The sequence below is a fragment of the Capricornis sumatraensis genome, chromosome 3, assembly GCF_032405125.1.
Source record: "Capricornis sumatraensis isolate serow.1 chromosome 3, serow.2, whole genome shotgun sequence".
NCBI lineage: Eukaryota > Metazoa > Chordata > Mammalia > Artiodactyla > Bovidae > Capricornis > Capricornis sumatraensis.
Window position 1 is genome coordinate 170,800,065 of NC_091071.1, and position 17,699 is coordinate 170,817,763.

Sequence of the window (17,699 nt, forward strand, 5' to 3'; positions counted from 1 at the left end):
AAACCACATAGGGTTTTCAGAAAGCCCACATGAACTAGAACACTGGTTCTCCTCTTGGTCTTTCCATTATTAATGTTTATCATCTGACCATTTCTGTGCCAAGCACAATCCTTCTTAGGACATACAATGACGTACAGGTCTTGGCTCAAATGTCCATTACTCAAAAAGACCTCATCCACTTCAGAGACAGGGTAACTTGTCAGGAGTTTTCTTAGAGGGTTTATTTACTAGGACTTGCCAACAGGTGACACAAGGAAAGGAAAAGCAACAAAACTCAAGATGGCCACGGGACAATGGGGCAGGGATGAGAGATAGAGGGAAGTTATTAAGAATGATCTGCTCAGGGACCACCAGATTCTCAGATCAGCTGGCCATCAACAAGCTGAAAGGTTATCATAGCATTTAATTAGGGCTCCCATACTGGCCTCTGAGCAGCATTTTCAAGCATCAGTTTTTGGGCAGTTTTCTTAACTGGTCATACTTGGAGACCACCATAGGTCACCATCCTAAAATGAGCTTTTCCACCTTCATCAACCGACCAGACCACAGGTTCAGATTATCCTCATGCTATGCCACCAAAGAGCTAGAAGAGAAAGAAACGGAAGGCAGGGAGTCCCCAGGTCTTATAAACAGAGTTTGTCATTATTGCATAGTAGAAAATATACTATGTATATCAAAAGTATTTTCTTGGGAAAAAAAAGAAAAAGTATTTCCTTTCTCCTCCCCCCCCCCCCAACTCCAAGCACTTTTAAACTTTTCTCTAACTAATAACACACTTTGAACACAATGTCTGGGGCAGATACATCTGAAACATTTTCGCCTTTGGTACAATTTGGAAGAAGCCCCTCAGGTAATTCAGATACACTCTGTAGCCTAGATGAGCATAAATCCAGTTCTCAAGCTTGAGTATGCACTTCAGTGGACAGTGGCCTGGAGGCCTCACTGAAGCACACTGCCACAGCTGCAGACTCGGCAGGTCCGGATGAGTCTCTGCACTTCTAAACAGGACCCAGGCAGTGCTGGGTGATGGCTGACGGGTAGGGATGACACTGAGAACCACTGCACTAATGTAGCTCTCAAACTAGAACAGATGCTTAACAAAATTTGTTGTGGTTTTGTTGTTTTAGCATTAATACAACTCAGATGTAGCTAAATACTACAGGACAGCTTTTAATTTAGCAAAGACTAATGCTGTGTTTAAGCACTCAATTCTATCCCCTTCTCAAGCAGAGGCCTCTACCAACTAGGGAGTTGTGTTCGAATTTCAATTGATAAAAAATAATACTTTCATATATGTTATTTAACATTGACTACAGTTTCAAGGCAGTTGGTTTTCCTCCTTACACAGTTGAGGATACAGATTCAGGGAAGTTAAGTGACCTGCATAAAGTCACACAGCCTAGGGGAACTTTAAACCTCAATTTCAGAATTGACTCTAACATGAAACTGTGAGGCACTTAACCTTTATGTGTTCACTCTCTTGAAGTAGAAAATTAAGACAAAAATCCTCATCTCTCCAGTGAGTGCTCCAAGTTCTGGAAAGTAAAATCACTCAGCAAACATTTTCATAATGCAAGTTATGTTCACTTAGATCAAAGTGAAGGGTTCTATCTTTGAGTCTGAATCCTACCTCCACCCCCACTGTCAAAGAGAACAGGGCCTCAGGACCAAATGCTGCCAATTCTTACCACTGGTATCATACAGCCATTCATCAGAAACTTAAACAAAAATCTAAATGGAAGAGATGGATGGGACAGAAATCTTGGTATAATGTCAACTGTAACTAAAGGCTTTTCAGTCTTTCACCCCCCATTTAAGAGTTTTAGACTATTGCAAAAATAATGTCCCAACAAGCTCCAGTGTTTGAATAATTTATTTTGGATAAGCAAACTTAGTATTTTATAATGTTACATAGCTCTGGAGAATCAGACAAACCTAGATTCAAATCTGAACTCTACGTTTTACTAGGTTTTTTTGCCCTAGGGCAAACTTCTCATTTTTACTCGACTTTCTCATCTGTGAAGTGGGAGGCGAAACACTAGAACCCGCCCTTTCAGGGTTCTGAAGATTAAATGAAGAAATTCATGCAGAGACACAAGCACAGCGCTTGGCACATAGTAAGTACTCAAAGACATGGTAATTGCCATTAACAGTCACCTCCGACATGCCATCGGTTGAAAACTGGGAACTCAGTGAGGTCCCTGATCTATCCCTGGCCCAGGACAAAACTGTGGACACATTAACTATAGAAGTGATCCCCAAATCTTTTATAATATCTTTGGCAGCCCAGATTCCTAAACAAGTAAAAAAGTTAGAAGTCTAGAAACAAAAGGCAGGCTAATGCTCATGAAACTCCATCACTTTGTGGCCAGAACAGAATCTTGTCCAAAATGCAAGAGAGAATGCCATCTGTATTCACCAGAGAAGGTGCAGTAACAAACAGTAACCTATTTCCAGCATTTCTGCGCAGGTGACTTCTTTAGGAACAGCGGAAAGCAGTAATAAGGTCTACCCAAGGGAGAGGGGAAATCACTGGGCAAGAAGAGCCCAAAGACATATCTGTTTCCTCTAAAAGGAAGCACCCAGCACGATGTAGCCTTTAATCCTCTACCACGTGGCTGAACTCACACTCTTCTTAAAGTCAAAGTACACCAGGCACCAGTCAGTTGAGAATAAACAGCTGGATCCAGATGCGCTCATGCAAGTTGTGACCTCAAGGAAAACAGGAGGCAAAATAAAAAACACTAAGCACGCAGCAAATGGGTTTTCAAATGACTGATATCACACCAGTCCCTAATCTCCCCTGCTGCTGTCATGCTGCTGCTACATCTTGAAGGGGGAGTTCCTTTTAACAGAGGCGTCTATAAACAAGCAAGCTGAAAGTTAACAAGTTTAAGAAGGAAACGCATACAAAATTCTTGGCTGCTGGTAAAGAGCCACAAAAAAATCATGAATGCGCCAGTGCCAAGGGAAGAGGAAGTCTAATATCTAACACTGCAGACTAGGGAACCCAGAAGCAATGAAGCCATGAGGAAGCCCAAATGCAAGAGAGGAGGAGGAAAAAAAAAAGCACATGGCACATTTCTTCTTCATATTCAAGCAGCAACTCTGGGCCTGAAGAGCACATAGCCCAGTGCCCAAAAGCCCCTTAGTATTTCATATCAACATTAACTTCCTGGAGGGCGACAAAAATCTGTCCTGGATTACTGAGTGATTTCTAATATGTACCATAACCAACACTAAGTCAACATTTCAGGGATCAAATTTCCTACTCGGCTGCATGTTGGAATGCATTCTTGGCATCAGACTTCTTCCCACTGCAGTCCACCCTTAGAAAATGCAGACGCCACTGGGAAATAAAGATTCAACCTGTCCCAAGACCATCTTCTAGTATGCACAAATGACTAACAAAAATAAACAAAAGTTCACTCAGATGTCCCTTCAAATTCAATAAAAAACTAATGCCATCCATTTAAACAGGGGGAAGAGTGAGTTCAGAGAAGAATACTTAGGACAGTTAAGCCAATATTCACCCTAACTTGGATTCTTCTAAAACCTAGATTGACTGAGGAGTTCATCTCAGCCCCTACAAACTTGCTGCTGAACCACCGTGCCCATTTCCGAGTTACTGGAAACTCACTTTTGCAAAATGCCAGAACGGCTAGGAAAAGGTGGTGAAAGAGATATTTCCAAACTAGAATCTGTATTCAAGACTCCACACAACTTTACATGGGAACAGCATAACCCACCCTCCTCCTCCAGGTGGAAGCCCTGTAGTAACCTGGCACTGGATCCTCCATGCACCTTTAGCTGTTAAGCATCTACTTAGAGCCCTTTGAGAAGTGCCAAAAATTGCTTGTGATCCAATCACACATGGACCAGCAGGTAAAGAGAAACCAAAATTACTACATTAAAGAGGCTCCTATAAGGAGTAAGCATGTGTTTGCAGCATTTAGGAGCTTCTTGGCCACAGCCAACCTAGTCAAAAACAATATTGAAGGCCATTTCTGTGAACAGATGGGCAAACTGCATATGCGCAGGTTTACCTGTCCAACAACCCTCAATATAAGGTCTGATCCAAGCAACTCAGCTTGAGCATGGCTCCCAAATCTTCAAAAACAGCAGGAGTCTAAGATCTGGACAGGTACTTCATGGCTCCTGTTTTAAGAAAGGTCAATTAACTCTGCCAAAAAGGAAAAAACTCAGGCTCTCTAACCAAAGTTGAACCACTGACACTGAAGCGTCCAGGGCACACAACTCTGAAGGTGACACAACCTTCCAAACCCAAAATTACTACAAAAGAGGCCCTGAACTGGCCAAGAACTTGGCAGGTTGTACTAAAGGCCCCACATAACCACAGGAACCACTAAGACCCTGAAACCACTCTCTTTCATGGAACTGGTTACAGTCCAAATTTCCCAAAGTCACCAGAATGAGACAACTACAGGTCTGGGGATGGATGTGTAATTTGGATTCTGTAAAGCCCGTGAAACTCAGAGTAGCACTATGAAAAAGCAAATTAGTAATTTAACTTTCCCCTTTCTGGACGTTTAACTTCATAAATCACTGCCTCTGAAAAGTTGTCCCAGGTTTACCCTGCCCAAATCTGATCACTCCTTATTCCCAGATTCCTTCAGGCCATACACCTAGTTTGGTCTATATCCATTTATAAAACCTCACTCTGCAAGTTTTCCAAATGTGTGCACATAAGCATGCTTCCCAGGAAAACCAAATTCCTCTGAAGCAGATATTGCCTCTATCTTCCAAGTCCCTCCCTAGTATCTAGCAGATACGTTCACACAGAGCTCCTTCCCACACTCATCTGAAACTCCAGACCTCCCTGAGCTAGAAATCAGGCTCTTAGCAAGAAACCTGAAGTTCTAAGACCCTCCCTACCACCATACTGGGAAAGGCCTGGATAACCACTGTCAGTGTCAACCCAAGTTTTTGTATCTTGTTTTAAAACAAGCTGATAGTCTTTGGTAAGTGAGCTGAACCTAACTAAAAATTATGGTCAGAGCCATAATTACATTCATACTCCCTACTATCGATACTATGCTGGGTCAAAAAGGCACTTCCAGGAATCTGGTCTAAAAAACACTTCTTGGGAAGAAAACTGGTGTCAGAGCCAGTGGATTACGTTTGAAAAGGGACTTTGAGAAAGTGAATCCAGTCATCTCACAAGACCACCAAGGGAGATTACAATCAGAAGGCAGTTCAAACAATTCTAAAATACTTCCTCCTCCATAAAAAGGATGTTTCACTAAAAGAACCCAGAAACGTGTTTAATCCTAAAATGGAAATTTTAAAAACAAAAATTGAATCTACCCACATTAACCCTTCAGGCAGGATTTGTTGAGTCCTCAAACACTGTACTGAAACCTGGGCATTAATTTTCATATATAAATAAGTGATGCATAGGAGTCCAGTGAAAACTACATAAATAAACCCAGCCCTTGGAGTGGGCTTATAATCCTGAGAGCCAAAGCACAACAGAGGCTTGGGACAGACAACACTCAAGTTGTAGTATCTTTTTTTCTCTTTATAGTATTCTAAAAACGCAAACCCCAGCCCTAAAAACATCTCACCAAACTACAAAACCTTTCTGAAAGAATAAGGCTTTAAATTTAAAACTCACAGTCTCATAAACAAAGCTTAAGAAGCACACTTAATTCACTGACTGAAACTTAGGTCCTTCCTTCCAAACTTCTATTTATTTTCACTCTGAACTCCAATCGATTTTAAACAGGGCTCCACGTGTCCTGAACTTAGCACAGAGCCAGGAGGCTTCTCTTCCATGGCATCATCTTTTCACTTCAAATTCTTTTAGACCATCTCTTATCTCCATGCTCCCTGCCCTCACCCTCACCCCACTCTCTCTTCCCTATCCCCAGGTCTTTTTCTTCAATGTTATTTTATTCCACCACGTGAAAAGAAACTAGCATTATCTTTGCTTGAAAACTGTTTATTAATTTGCCTGTCAAACATTCTATAGAGCCGCTTACATCTTACTACAGAAACCTCCTGGGTACATATTGACAGCTCAGCAAGTATTTACACAAAGCTCTGAAACATTTGGTTCCTTCAGAGAGAAGAAGCTGCTGTGTCAAGCAGAGAATTATCAAACACCTTTCCCTCATTCATAAAGGGAAGCTTCCTTCTAGCACCCCTCTAAGATGCCTAAATTACACTTTTTAACTACTAAACCAAGAGGAGAAAGACTGGAAATTCAGCGGCGCTGGAGGACACCTGAAAGAACAGCGTTTCCAGGAGCAACTGCAAGCCACACCACCTGGTTTAAAACCAACAACGACAACAACAAAACCAGGGGTATGAGAAAAAGCAGTACACCCACGAAGCTGACCCTGAAACACCTGAGCTTTTCCTGTTCCTGTTCCAGTCTCAGGAACTTTTACTCCTCTCTCAGCAAAACTTACAGGGCAAGTTCAGGCACTCAGATTACAACCAACTGCCCAAACCAGACCTAGACCTGCCCAAACACCAGAAGAAGCTGGAGAGCTTAATGCTGCCTCTCCCCACCTTCCTATCCTGCTCCGGAAAAGAAACGGTGTTAACATTCAATTTATGAACAGCCACTCCTCACTCCATTCCTAATCTACCTCCAAAATTGTCTTGTGGAGATTTTGAAGGTATTTTTCAAGTCTTGCTTTAATGAAGTCTGCCTAGTTTTTTCAATTACAACTTAGTGTTTTAATACCACAAGCCAGGTGGAATGACTAATGACAAACAGATTAACAGTCTCAAAGCAAAGGAGTCTGGTAGGGCCTTTTCTGCGAAGGGCCACAGACACAGTGGTACCCAACTATTTAGAGCCTGATCCTGTAAATCCTCAAGAGAAAACAGCCTCGAGTTCCACGAGCCCAGGGGAAGAAAGACGGTCTCTGGATCCCTTTCAAAAAAGGTACAGGAAGAGGCTGCCCTCCTAACAAGCCAGGTATGGAAGCACAGACAGATACGTAGCATCAGAGAAGGAGGTCATGCAGTCCGACGAAGAGAAAATGAACCAGAGAAGGCAAATGCCCTGCCCAAAGTCACACAGCTTAATCCAGGGCTACATATGGAGCCAAAGCTCCTCTTCCCGAGTCCTGTGCTCGTCACCCCTCACTACTGTGCCACACGCAATGCGATGTACAACAGTAATGATAACGACCAGTCTAACCAGGGAAAAACTCAAGAGATAAAAGCAAAGGAAATTTAGGACTCTATATCGGAGATCGAGGTATCACTCCAGCTCAAAGACAGAAGAGAACTGTTCAGTGCCAATTTATTCTGAATACCATATTTGCATGCTTCAGATCCTTCCAGAATTTGGGGATTTGTAGCCAATCAGTACAACCTTTTGAGGGACGGGGATGGGAAAAGCCCCTGACCATTACTTTGTTAGCTGATTTCCACATTCCAAAAAAGGTTCACTAACTTTGTAAAAGGCCTGCTAGAGACATCACACGCTCCAGGAGTCAATCTAACATATGAATGTTTAATGCAATCCAGGACATCTTGTTACAGCAGGTGCCACTTGTCATGGTAACTCTGTGTCACACACAAAGGAAGGAACCTTAAAAAGTCCCCACAGGGACCAACACAAACAAGCCAGCCTTGGTCCTGACGGCTTTCTCTCTTCTCTCACCATCAACTCCACTCCATTACCCCCAGTTCTCTCATGGAGAGCAGAGACACACGAAGCCCTTACAACTAAGCGCTGTCTCATGTGCTTACCCTGATCCCTCCTACTTGAGAGAACTCCAAGAGTCCTGTGTTTCAGCCAGCCCAGAATTTCTGCCAGTAGGCATTCCCATAATAAGCCTAGGATTCCTGTGTTTGTTTCCCAGGATTCGGAAGTATCGTTTGATATTTCCATAGCAGGAACTAACAGCCAAGCTTCTACAATCAAATTCACTTTGATCCTGGACTACATAGTCTATTGGATTTTTTTTTTACTTTGATGAGCTGGTACTACTCTCAAGGTACTATAGCTAAAAGCATCCCAAGTAAAAAGCTTTAAGTGAGGGTCAGTCACATAGGTGACTGAAAAGTATTCCATTACTAGCAGGACACAACTCTTTGAGATACAATTTTACTTATGGAAAGGCATAAAGGAAAAGTCTGTTTGCTGGGATCTTTCCAGCTCCTGTGAAAAAGGCATAGCCACAATACCCACACTTATCTAACCTTTCTTTCATAAAGGCAGAGTCAAAGGAGAGCATCACTATCTTAGATGCGTTAATCAAGTATCTACAAAAAACTGTTAATTCAAGACTGAGGGAAAGAAAAGAACAGAGCAATATCTTATTTAAGAACGTTAAGAACAGGCCATCATGGTCTGACAAGAAATTTATCCTTAAGTAGCAAAAAGGAATTCAGTACGAAATCTATCCACCTACAACCTTCATCTGGATGACGTATCTGAAGCAACCTACAAAACTGCAAGTTGCACTGTCTCTCCTAAGAGTGAATGCTCTCCAGCCCATGGCTGTGGGTCTCAGGAGAACAGGCAAACGAACTGAAATCCAACAGGAATCTATGTTGTGTGAGGTGCTAAGCCTGGTAATGTTGAAAGGGAGTCAGAAAATCTGCCCAAAGGCAGCACAGACAAGCTTCTAAACGGGACTGTATCTACTTTCCCACCTTTTACCTAGCATAGAACATAGTACCAAGTACAGAGAGAATGCTCAAACATTTAATGACTGAGAAGCAGAAAATGCTATACGGTAAATGTTAATTAAAAAAAAAAAAAAGCCTGAATATCCCCAAACTTAAAGAACTCAAATTAATTTCTGTCTTTAAATGAGCCTTGACTTACCCCAAATTCTTCCTCCAATGGTTTAAGAAAGGTAAATTTCTCAGCTCTCTTTCCCCCTCCTCCACAAATAAAGGGGGAATTAGGGCAAACAGATACAAACTACAAAATGACCCAGAGACAAGAGGATGTTCTCAAACAAAATTTATCCTCCACACACTAGGAATCCAATTTAAAATTCCCCTATTTCTTGCCGAGATATAGGACATCATGGAAGACATGGAGTCAAGGCACAGAACTCTAAACCTGCTATCTGATACAATCACTTTTAAAAAATCCCAGCTCCAAGTAACAGTGGAAAAGCAGTTCTAGAATGGGGAGGGAATATATATACATAATTAGGCTGCCTAAGTGAACAAAATGTGAATAAAATCTCACAGGACAAAGGTACAACTGGGTACTGCTGAGAGAGGGGCAGACACGAAAAAGCATCAGGCCTTTTCCCCTTGCTTTGAAAAGATAAGATGACTCCATAGAATACCCAATATTCCTGACCAAAGCACTGAAGACAGACAGAACACGAAGAAGAAGGAAGAAGAGCAAAATAAAGCAGAATGCACAGAAACATTCCTAAAAGTTGTAATTTCTAAGCAAATCTTAAGTATTATTGTAGGTCATATTTTTATTATCTTGGAAGACAGAAATAAATGGAACTTAAAATGCAGAGAAAAAAACTGACCTGTATTTCAAGCTGTAAAATGATGACAAAACAGAAAACTGGGTTTTTTGATATTCCAGAAACATATGATAAATTTCACCAAACTAAGCCTTTAAGAAACAGTACCTCTCAAGATCACGAAAGATGAAAGATGTCCTTCCCTTTAAATTGAGCTGCTCTCCCAAAGTTTAATTAACAAAAGAAAGTGTTAACAAGATTTAACATGTAAACAAAGAATGACGCCAGCCTTCCTTAGAACACTTAAATGTGAAATTCTCTCTCAGAAAGCCTCCAGTTCTCAAAGTTTTCTCTTACCCCCTCTGATAAAGATCCCACATTTGCCACTCAATAAAAAGCTCAGTAAAATAATTTCAATTCTGCAAAGCGAACAGGGTCAAAATTACTCAAGACAAACGCATCTTCAGAGCCATCAAAGAAGTCATTTATACCATCAGGAAAGTCACAAAACCAAAACAAACAGCAAACCCATTGTAGAGAAAAACTCAGCTACTGTTCGGACAACACAGAATCTATTTCAGGCTGCATAAAACATAACAAGCAAAATAAATCCAAGGTACAAGCAAAATCCCACTGCCTCCTCTTTTGTTCCGGGCACAATGTAACAAGGGCAGCCTGTCTGGGGCTCTGCTCCTGCTGATACAGTATTGCTGCTTAAATCTCCCTCCTCAAGGTCACAGCCAATTTCAGCTCTGGAATAAAAGGCAGATAGTGGCAGCGATGGTTTGGGTTATCACTGGCAGAAAAGCAGAGTGTAAAAGTTTATGAGCTCATCAGGATTGTTGTACCATTACATCAGAGGCAATTATAAATGGCCAAGAGCAGGAGATGGGGAGCCAATCAGATCACAGATAGGATGTCAACCTAAGACCAACTGTCTCCTGGCTTTGACAGAAGGATTTTACCTCCATAATTCAAATCCCAAACCAAAGCAATCTGCACTTACTACTCCAATCACTCAGCTGTTTACCAGCACTTCCAGGGAGAAGCCCAGGCCACTGGGCCGACGGAGACTAAGACAGGAGACGACCCGGGCTGCCCAGGGTGAACCGAAGCCGGCCTCTAGCTGCTCCCAAGCAGGCCCCTGCCCTCCCTCGAGGTCCCCCCGAGCCCGAGGGGCCCCCTCCTTGAAAGCACAGATGGGGACCGGCCTAGAGGAAGGTAGGGAGGGCAGAGAGGAGCGGCAGGTGAGCAAAGAACTGTTCACTCAACTCCCGACCTCCGAGGGCTGCCTACACCCCTAACCTGAGCCCCCAACACCCCCTCACCCCGGGCCGGGCCCTTTTCCCGCACACCCGGCTCCGCACCCCTCTGAAGACCCCCCGGAGCTGGAAGGGACCCGGGGAGGAGGAGGAGGGGAGCAGACACCTCAAGGAAAGCCCCACACAAAGGCTGAAGGAGGGAAAGAGAGGAAGGCAGACGGGCAGCCATTTTAAGAGAGAAAGAGCGAGACAATGGCAGCTCCCCAGCAGTGGGGGCCCCAGACTGGGGGTAGCCCACGGCCGTGGCCCGCTCCCCGCCGCCGCCATCCACTCCCAGGACCCCCCCGCCCCACTCGCCACAGCCCCCCCTACCCCACCAGCGTGTTACCTGCGGGGTCCGGGCGAGCGGCTGCCCCCCGCCGCCGCTGCTCCCAGGGCTCATGGGCGCGTGGTGGCTCCTTTGTTGGGCCCCTCCCGAGGCGGCCGCGGCCGCCGCCGCCGCCGCAGCAGCAGCCCCCCAGCACTGAGAGGCCATGTCCGCCGGGCCCTTGCCGGCGCCCCCGTCCTGGGGCCCGCCGCCGTAGTCGCCCCCGGGGTAGCCCTGGTAGCCCCGGGCCGAGCTGGGCGACGTGAGCAGTTGGTTGAGGGTGGGGGTGGCGGTGGGCTGGGGGGTTCCCCCTGCGGCCGCTGAGGGGCCGCCTCCCCCCATGGCCCCGAAGCGCTGCTGAGCGAAGGACGAAGACGACGAGGAGGCGGAGGCGCTGGAGGAGGGAGGCGGCTTGGAGCCGGCGGCCGCCGCCGCCGCCGCGCCGGAGCCCGGAGTGCCACCTCTCGGGGAGCTCAGCGCGTAGGCCTGGGGGGGCGGGGGGTAGGCGCTGCGGTTGGGGTAGTAGGAGTTGTACTGGTGGTTGGGGAAGCCGTGGTCGTGCGAGTTCTGCTGGGGCCCCGCGTAGGGCTCCAGGCCCCCGCCGCCGCCGCCGCTCTGCAGCGCTGCCAGGCCAGGGCTTTGTTGTCCGCCATGTTGTTGGTGGAAGACGGCGGCCGCGGCGGCGGCGACGGCAGACGGGCTCCGGCCGTAGGGTTGCCCGAAGCCGTAGGCTGGGGGCGGCAAGGCGGCCGCGGCTGAGTGAGGAGGCGCCCCCACCCCGTCGCTGCTGCCGCCGCCACCGCCGCCGGGCGGCTCCGTGAGGTTATTGTTCAGGGCGGGCCTAGGGCCCGCGTTCCCGTTCGAGTTCTTCAGGTCCGGCTCCGCGCCGGGCCCGCCGGCTCCGCCGCCGCCGCCACCCCCATTGCTCTCGGCCCCGTCCTGCAGCTCCTTTCCCAGTGGCTGCGGCGGCCCCACGGCGGGGCCCTCGCTTTCCTGCCCGGCGGCTGCCTTCATTTCCCCGCGCTCCGCCGCGACCGCCGCCGCCGCCTCGCCCCCCGCCTCCTCCCGCTGCTGCTGCTGCTGCTGCTCCGCTTTCTTCAGCTCCGAGGGCGGCGGCGGCGGGTTGCCCAGGCTGCTGGCGGCGGCGGGGGCGACCTGCGCGGCCATGATCCCCGCTGTCTCGTCCGCGGAGAGACCCGGCCCTGTCTTCGTCTTCTCTCACCCCCCTCCCACCCCACCCCGCCCCGGGGCCGAGTCCCCCCGGGCTTCCCTCCCCACCCGCCCGGGCGGGCCTCGCGGGGCTCCGCGGCTTTTGCGCTGCGCTCGCTCGCTCGCTCGCTCGCTCGCTCCTCTCCCCCCCGCCCCGCCGGCTCAGGCTCCGGGCTGGCGGCGGCGGCGGAGGAGGAGGAGGCGGCGGCGGCGGCCGAGGCGCCGGCGGCTCAGCTGCTCCCGGCTCTGTAAGCTCGGGACCCGGCTCTCCCGGCTCATTCCCCCCCAAGCCCTTGCCTGGGAATGAGGGGGGCGGTGGAGGCTCCGCTCCCCAGGGCCTGGCCCCGCTGTGACTCTCCGCTTTCTGCTGCCGGAGAAAGGAGGGAGGGAGGGAGGGGAGGGAGGGAGGCGAGGGGGAGGGGGCGGGGAGGGAGGGAGGGAGCGGGGGGAGGGGGACCCGGGACGGGCGGGCTGGAGGGCGCGCGGCAGCAGCCCGGGCGCCGGCAGGCAAAGTCGGAGCGTGGGCCGGGCCGGGCGCCCTGCCTCCCCTCCCCGGCCGCGGCGCCGGGCCGAGGCTGCTGCGCGGCGGCGAGCGGGCGAGCGGGCGGGCGGCCGGACTGAGCGGCTAGAGCGCCCCACTCTCCTCCGAGTCCCCCTCACTCCGACACGAGGCTCAGCACTGCCATTTTACCCAGCGCCGTCGCGGCCGCCTGGCAAACCCGGAACGGAGCGCGGAGCGGGGCGCAGGCCGTGGAACGGACTCGCTCCCTTCCCCTCACAAAGGAGGAGGGGAGAGAACCAGCCGCGGCGGCGGCGGCGGCGGCGGCAAGCGCTCTGCCGCTCTCGCTCGGCAGCGCCGCCGCCGAAGGCTTCGGGGAAAACCCGGCCCGGAGCTCGCGCCTCTCCGGAGCCTGCGCGCCGCCTCCCTCCTGGCCTCCCTATCCAGGTCGGTCCCCTTCGCGCCGCGGGCAGCGTGAACTTTACTCGCGGCTGCAAAATTGGCCAGAGCCCGAGACCGCGGCCGCCTCGGCCCAGGCCTGACCCCCCTCTGGCAGCGGGCCTGGTCTCTTGGCCGCTACTTAGCATCTCCGCGGCACTTTTCCTTCTTCAAAGCCTTTTGCAGACCTGCTCCAAAGACCCAGCTGAGCTTTACGTTGTATCCTCTTTGCAAGCTGCATGAAATGACAGATCATTGTTTCAGACTTTCCGTTTTCCCACTCTCTGCCCTCATTAGCCGGTCCTCACAGGCCCTGGGGGCATGAAGTTCCTGATCCCCATTTTACAGACTCATAAGACAGCGAAGGGGACCGGCCTATCACTTAGCCTATCACTTACAAGGAGCATGAAGTCCATTGTCCCCATTTTACAGAGTTATAAGACAGCGTAGGGGACTGGCCTGTCACTTAGCCCATCACTTACAAAGACAAGGGCAGTGGAGGGTGACTTTAAAAAGTAGTAGAGTCCCCAGTGCTGCCCCTGTCTACTTAGCGTTAGAAATAATAGTAATAAAAAGAAAAGTGGTGCCATATACAACAGTGGAATCAGAACATCAGAATGGGTTTGAGATCAAAGTTGGTCATCTCAACTGATATAAAATGGTCACCCCTGAAGATATTTTGAGGACATATGACCGCCTTCTTGGAGGAAGACACAAGCCCCACCTTTGCCCACAATGACCAAGGTCCCCAGTCTCCAAAGACAGTACCTGTAAGACTGTAACAGACCACAGAAGAGACTCCAGGGACTGGTGGAACCTCAGTGTTCAAAGGAACCCCTGCCGAAGAGGGATGACCAAATAGAGGGAACCGTTTTCTCCTTAAAAAGAGAGAAAAGGTGCAGTCTAACACCTCACTCAGAAAACAGATGCAGCCTAAATTTGTTTTTCTGTCCTTCATTGTAAGGAATCATTAAAGTTTACTGTTACATTCTAAGAGATGCTGAGTGAACTGGAGGTATACACAGAAAATTCTAGATTCACAGGCTCCACCACATCTCAGCAGCAGCCTTGTCCTCCTCTGACTGACTTAGAATGCTCTGACATGACCAGCTACACAGGCCAGAGGGGATACTGGCTCCTCACGAAGCCCAGGGCTGCCTTGAGAGATGCTAGGTCAGCTAGTCATTAGACACCAGGGCTTCATCCCCACTTAAATATTGTAAATAGATGCTTCATGGCCACAGAACCATTACCTTAGAATTTCCAGATTCCGCAGGCCCCTGGAGTTTTTTTGGCTGTGCCACTCACTGGTCACTGAATAATTCCCCAAACCTGAACTCATTCTTAACCCCCAGAAAACCTAATATCATCTTACACTAAAAAGGCACAAACTTCTTAAGACTCTAAGAGTGGTGTTTTCTTCCCCTCAAGCCAAGAACCAAACCAGCCTACCAGAATCTGACTGACTGGAATGGACCAGTGCCCTCCTTTCATTCACAGTCCTCAGGGGCAACAACTCTCCTGGTGCATCAGGTCCTAGAAACCAAATTATAGGCTGCCTCAGAAATGGAGCTTGGCTATTTAATCAACTGCCTCTGAGCTGGCAAACAGTCCTGAGTCCTGCACACAAATGAAGAATTTTTTACATGCAATTACCCTGCCATTTCCCTCAGAGCTGGAGTGTAATGAGAAACCTGGAGCCCAGTGAAAATCTGGAAGCCAGAATGAATTTGCCTCCAGAGGAAGCCCTCATCCCCCTTCTTCAATAGCTGTGAAATTTGGAAAATGCCAAAATCCCTTTCTGACACGTGGGCACGCTGTTTTGAAAACAGCCACCATCTTTATCTAGCAATAAAGTGCACAAAAATCTATCTACTTGGGTTGAAAGAGGTAATTTAGGATTTCCCCTTTCCCACCTTTTTTTTTTTCTTTTTTTTAATTTCAAATCCTTTAGGATTCACTTCCACGGCTACCTCTAGAGCCCACATCACTGTCCCAGGGACAGCCGAGTGGACGGGAACTTTCTTAGAAACTGGCCCATTAGCTTTCCCGAGGGGCAATGGCAGCGGGAAAGGGGGGGAGGGGAGGAGCTGGGCACGTGGCTGGCCCGAGCTCCAAGACCCTGGTTTGGGACTGTGGGTCCTCCAGTTGGTGGAGTTTTCTCCCCCACGGCCCCTGCCTTTTAACCCCACACCCTGGCAGCTCAGGAATCCCGGCGCAGATTGGAGAACTAGGACTAGGACAGCGCTACCCGCACGAAAGCTCCAGTGCCACCAACAGCCTGATGGCAAATATGGACTGAATCGTTGACATGGAAACCGGACTAAAGTCTCGCTGGCTCCCTCACGAGAGAGTTCTTATCGCCGTCCCCGACCGCACGGCACTTGGCAAACGTGGACTGGATCTCCGGCCCGGAGGATTAAGGCGGAGTTTTCTGCGCGCAGCATTAACTCCCGCTGCTGCCGCAGCCAGGGAAGGGGGCAGGGCTGCCAGGACAAACCGACTGAAAATGGCAGAGGATGTGCTCTCATTTAATCTGGCTGCATGGTGTGCATGGATTGGGCCTGAGAGTAAGGGAGCAACCTATTAAAATCCACGCAGTCAACTGCAAAATGTGGAACCCAGGCCTGGAGACTTTGCTAAGAGATGGAAGCGTTTGCAAGGTGGATCGCCTTTCCTTTCTGGCTATTTGCTTCCCCTAAGTGTCCGAAATACAAAATTCAATAAACAAAAGATTGGGCCCGGCTCTTTCTTTTCTACAATTTTTTTTTTTGAAGGAAAACGTTTAAGTCCAGGGACCAAGTGAGGGTTTGTCTAGGTTCTGAACTAAGACGCGGGGAAATCGGATGGAGCGCCGGGTGGTGGCCCTGCACGCGTCTCCGTCGCGGCGAAGCAAGCAGACACCCAGCAGAGCTCTCCCGAGTGAGAACTGGAGCTGCGAGTTTGAGCAAAAGGGCAACTATGTCAGTTGACGGAAGCCAGAAGCAGAGCTCAAAGCCTGGCGTGGATTTCCGTCTGGATCGGTCTGTTTCTTAAAGTTTGTAACTCCGTGTTCCGAAACAGCCCCAGTGGAGGCTTTGGGAGCAGTGTGAAAGTCTAGCACTACCATCTGACAGCGAGCTGCAAAACTTTGGGCTGCATATTAAGCGAGGAAAGTGGATTGAAGCAAGAGTCAAGGCAATTCATTATATTGCCGGCTTCCAGGCGGGAGCTGTAAGATACGAACTGGATCGCCACCGAGAAAAATGGAACGGAGTCCGAGTGGCGCTCTCAACAGACCCTGGTAAAATTGCCCTTGCCCAGGACCTAGAATTCCAAAGGAACAAGTCCAGAGGTATCAAGCATGGTGGTGGCTCAACAACTGCTTGTCTCGATCCTTTTGCCATTCATTTTAAACTTTTAAAATAAACAACTTGAAGGAATTTATCTTTCACAATAAGAAAGAACACATTTGGAGAAATGTTAATTTCTGAATGAGTCTTTTTTTTCCACCAGAAGAGGAGCCCTGCAAAAAAAAAAAAACCTTAAGTATAAGTCAACTTGCTTTTTTTGTACCACTATAAAAAAGAATTAGCCTCACCATCACCTACCCCAAAACTGAAATGTAAAATAAGATAAAATAAAGGTCCAGGCTGATCTGGATTGTGGTAGATTTCAAACAAAGCCAGGACTCAGAGTCAATCTAACGTGAGGAGAAAGGCACCAATTCTCTCAGACTAATATATTCATTCTCCTTATCCACCTGTCTCATTGGTGAGCTTGCTGACGATTCTTTTGCAGAAGATAGTGCAAAAGTATTAATACTAATTTAAGACAAACCATTGCAGACTGGAGTTTTATAAAACTACTAAGCATATCAGGAATTTGGGCATTTCTGCTGAGCCTCCTTGAAGGTTGACACAGAAACAGTGCATATACGAGAAACCTACTTACAAAGAAGTTTGAAAGCCACTTTATAGTCCATCAGAAGACACAGGACAGTTTTGTATTTAGCACTTATTACACAAAGCTGTTTTTAGATTTGGAAAACTAAACAACACACTAACAACACACTCACAACACTACCAAAGAAAGATAAGGTCACCAGTTTTAATACTGAAGGCATTGCTCAGGAACAGGAAAAGTCTGTTTTCTTTGACTTCCCATATTAAACCAATACAGGCTGCTTTTGTTCTGCTTTATTCTTTAAAAACCAGTCTAGAACATTTCACACATGTAAAATGATTGTAAGGGAAATTTTTGAAAGTTGAGAATGGAGAAGAATATCAGAAAGAAAATCAAATATTCTAGGTGGGTATTTATTTCAACCCTGATTGCACAGAGCTTTCTTACACTGCCATTTTACTGAGATAGGAGAAAAAAAAAGAGAGTGGGGAAGTTTCTCATAGCAACTCTGGAATGGATCTGGAATGGAGTCTTTTGCTCCGACACAAATCTGTAGAAGAGAGGTGGAAAGTAAAGGAAAAACCCAGTGAGCACGGACAAAATGG

General features: G+C 48.1%; 1 protein-coding gene across 2 annotated transcripts in view; it reads right to left on the bottom strand.

The window, feature by feature from the left end:
* ARID1A (AT-rich interaction domain 1A) overlaps positions 1-12,230 on the bottom strand; it is a 68,505-nt gene extending 56,275 nt beyond the window's left edge. For both annotated transcript variants that reach the window (XM_068969388.1, XM_068969387.1), the window contains exon 1: positions 11,085-12,230. In XM_068969388.1, the coding sequence (XP_068825489.1) occupies positions 11,085-12,230 (1,146 nt within the window). The remainder of the gene's footprint in view (positions 1-11,084) is intronic.
* Positions 12,231-17,699: the final 5,469 nt, after the last annotated feature.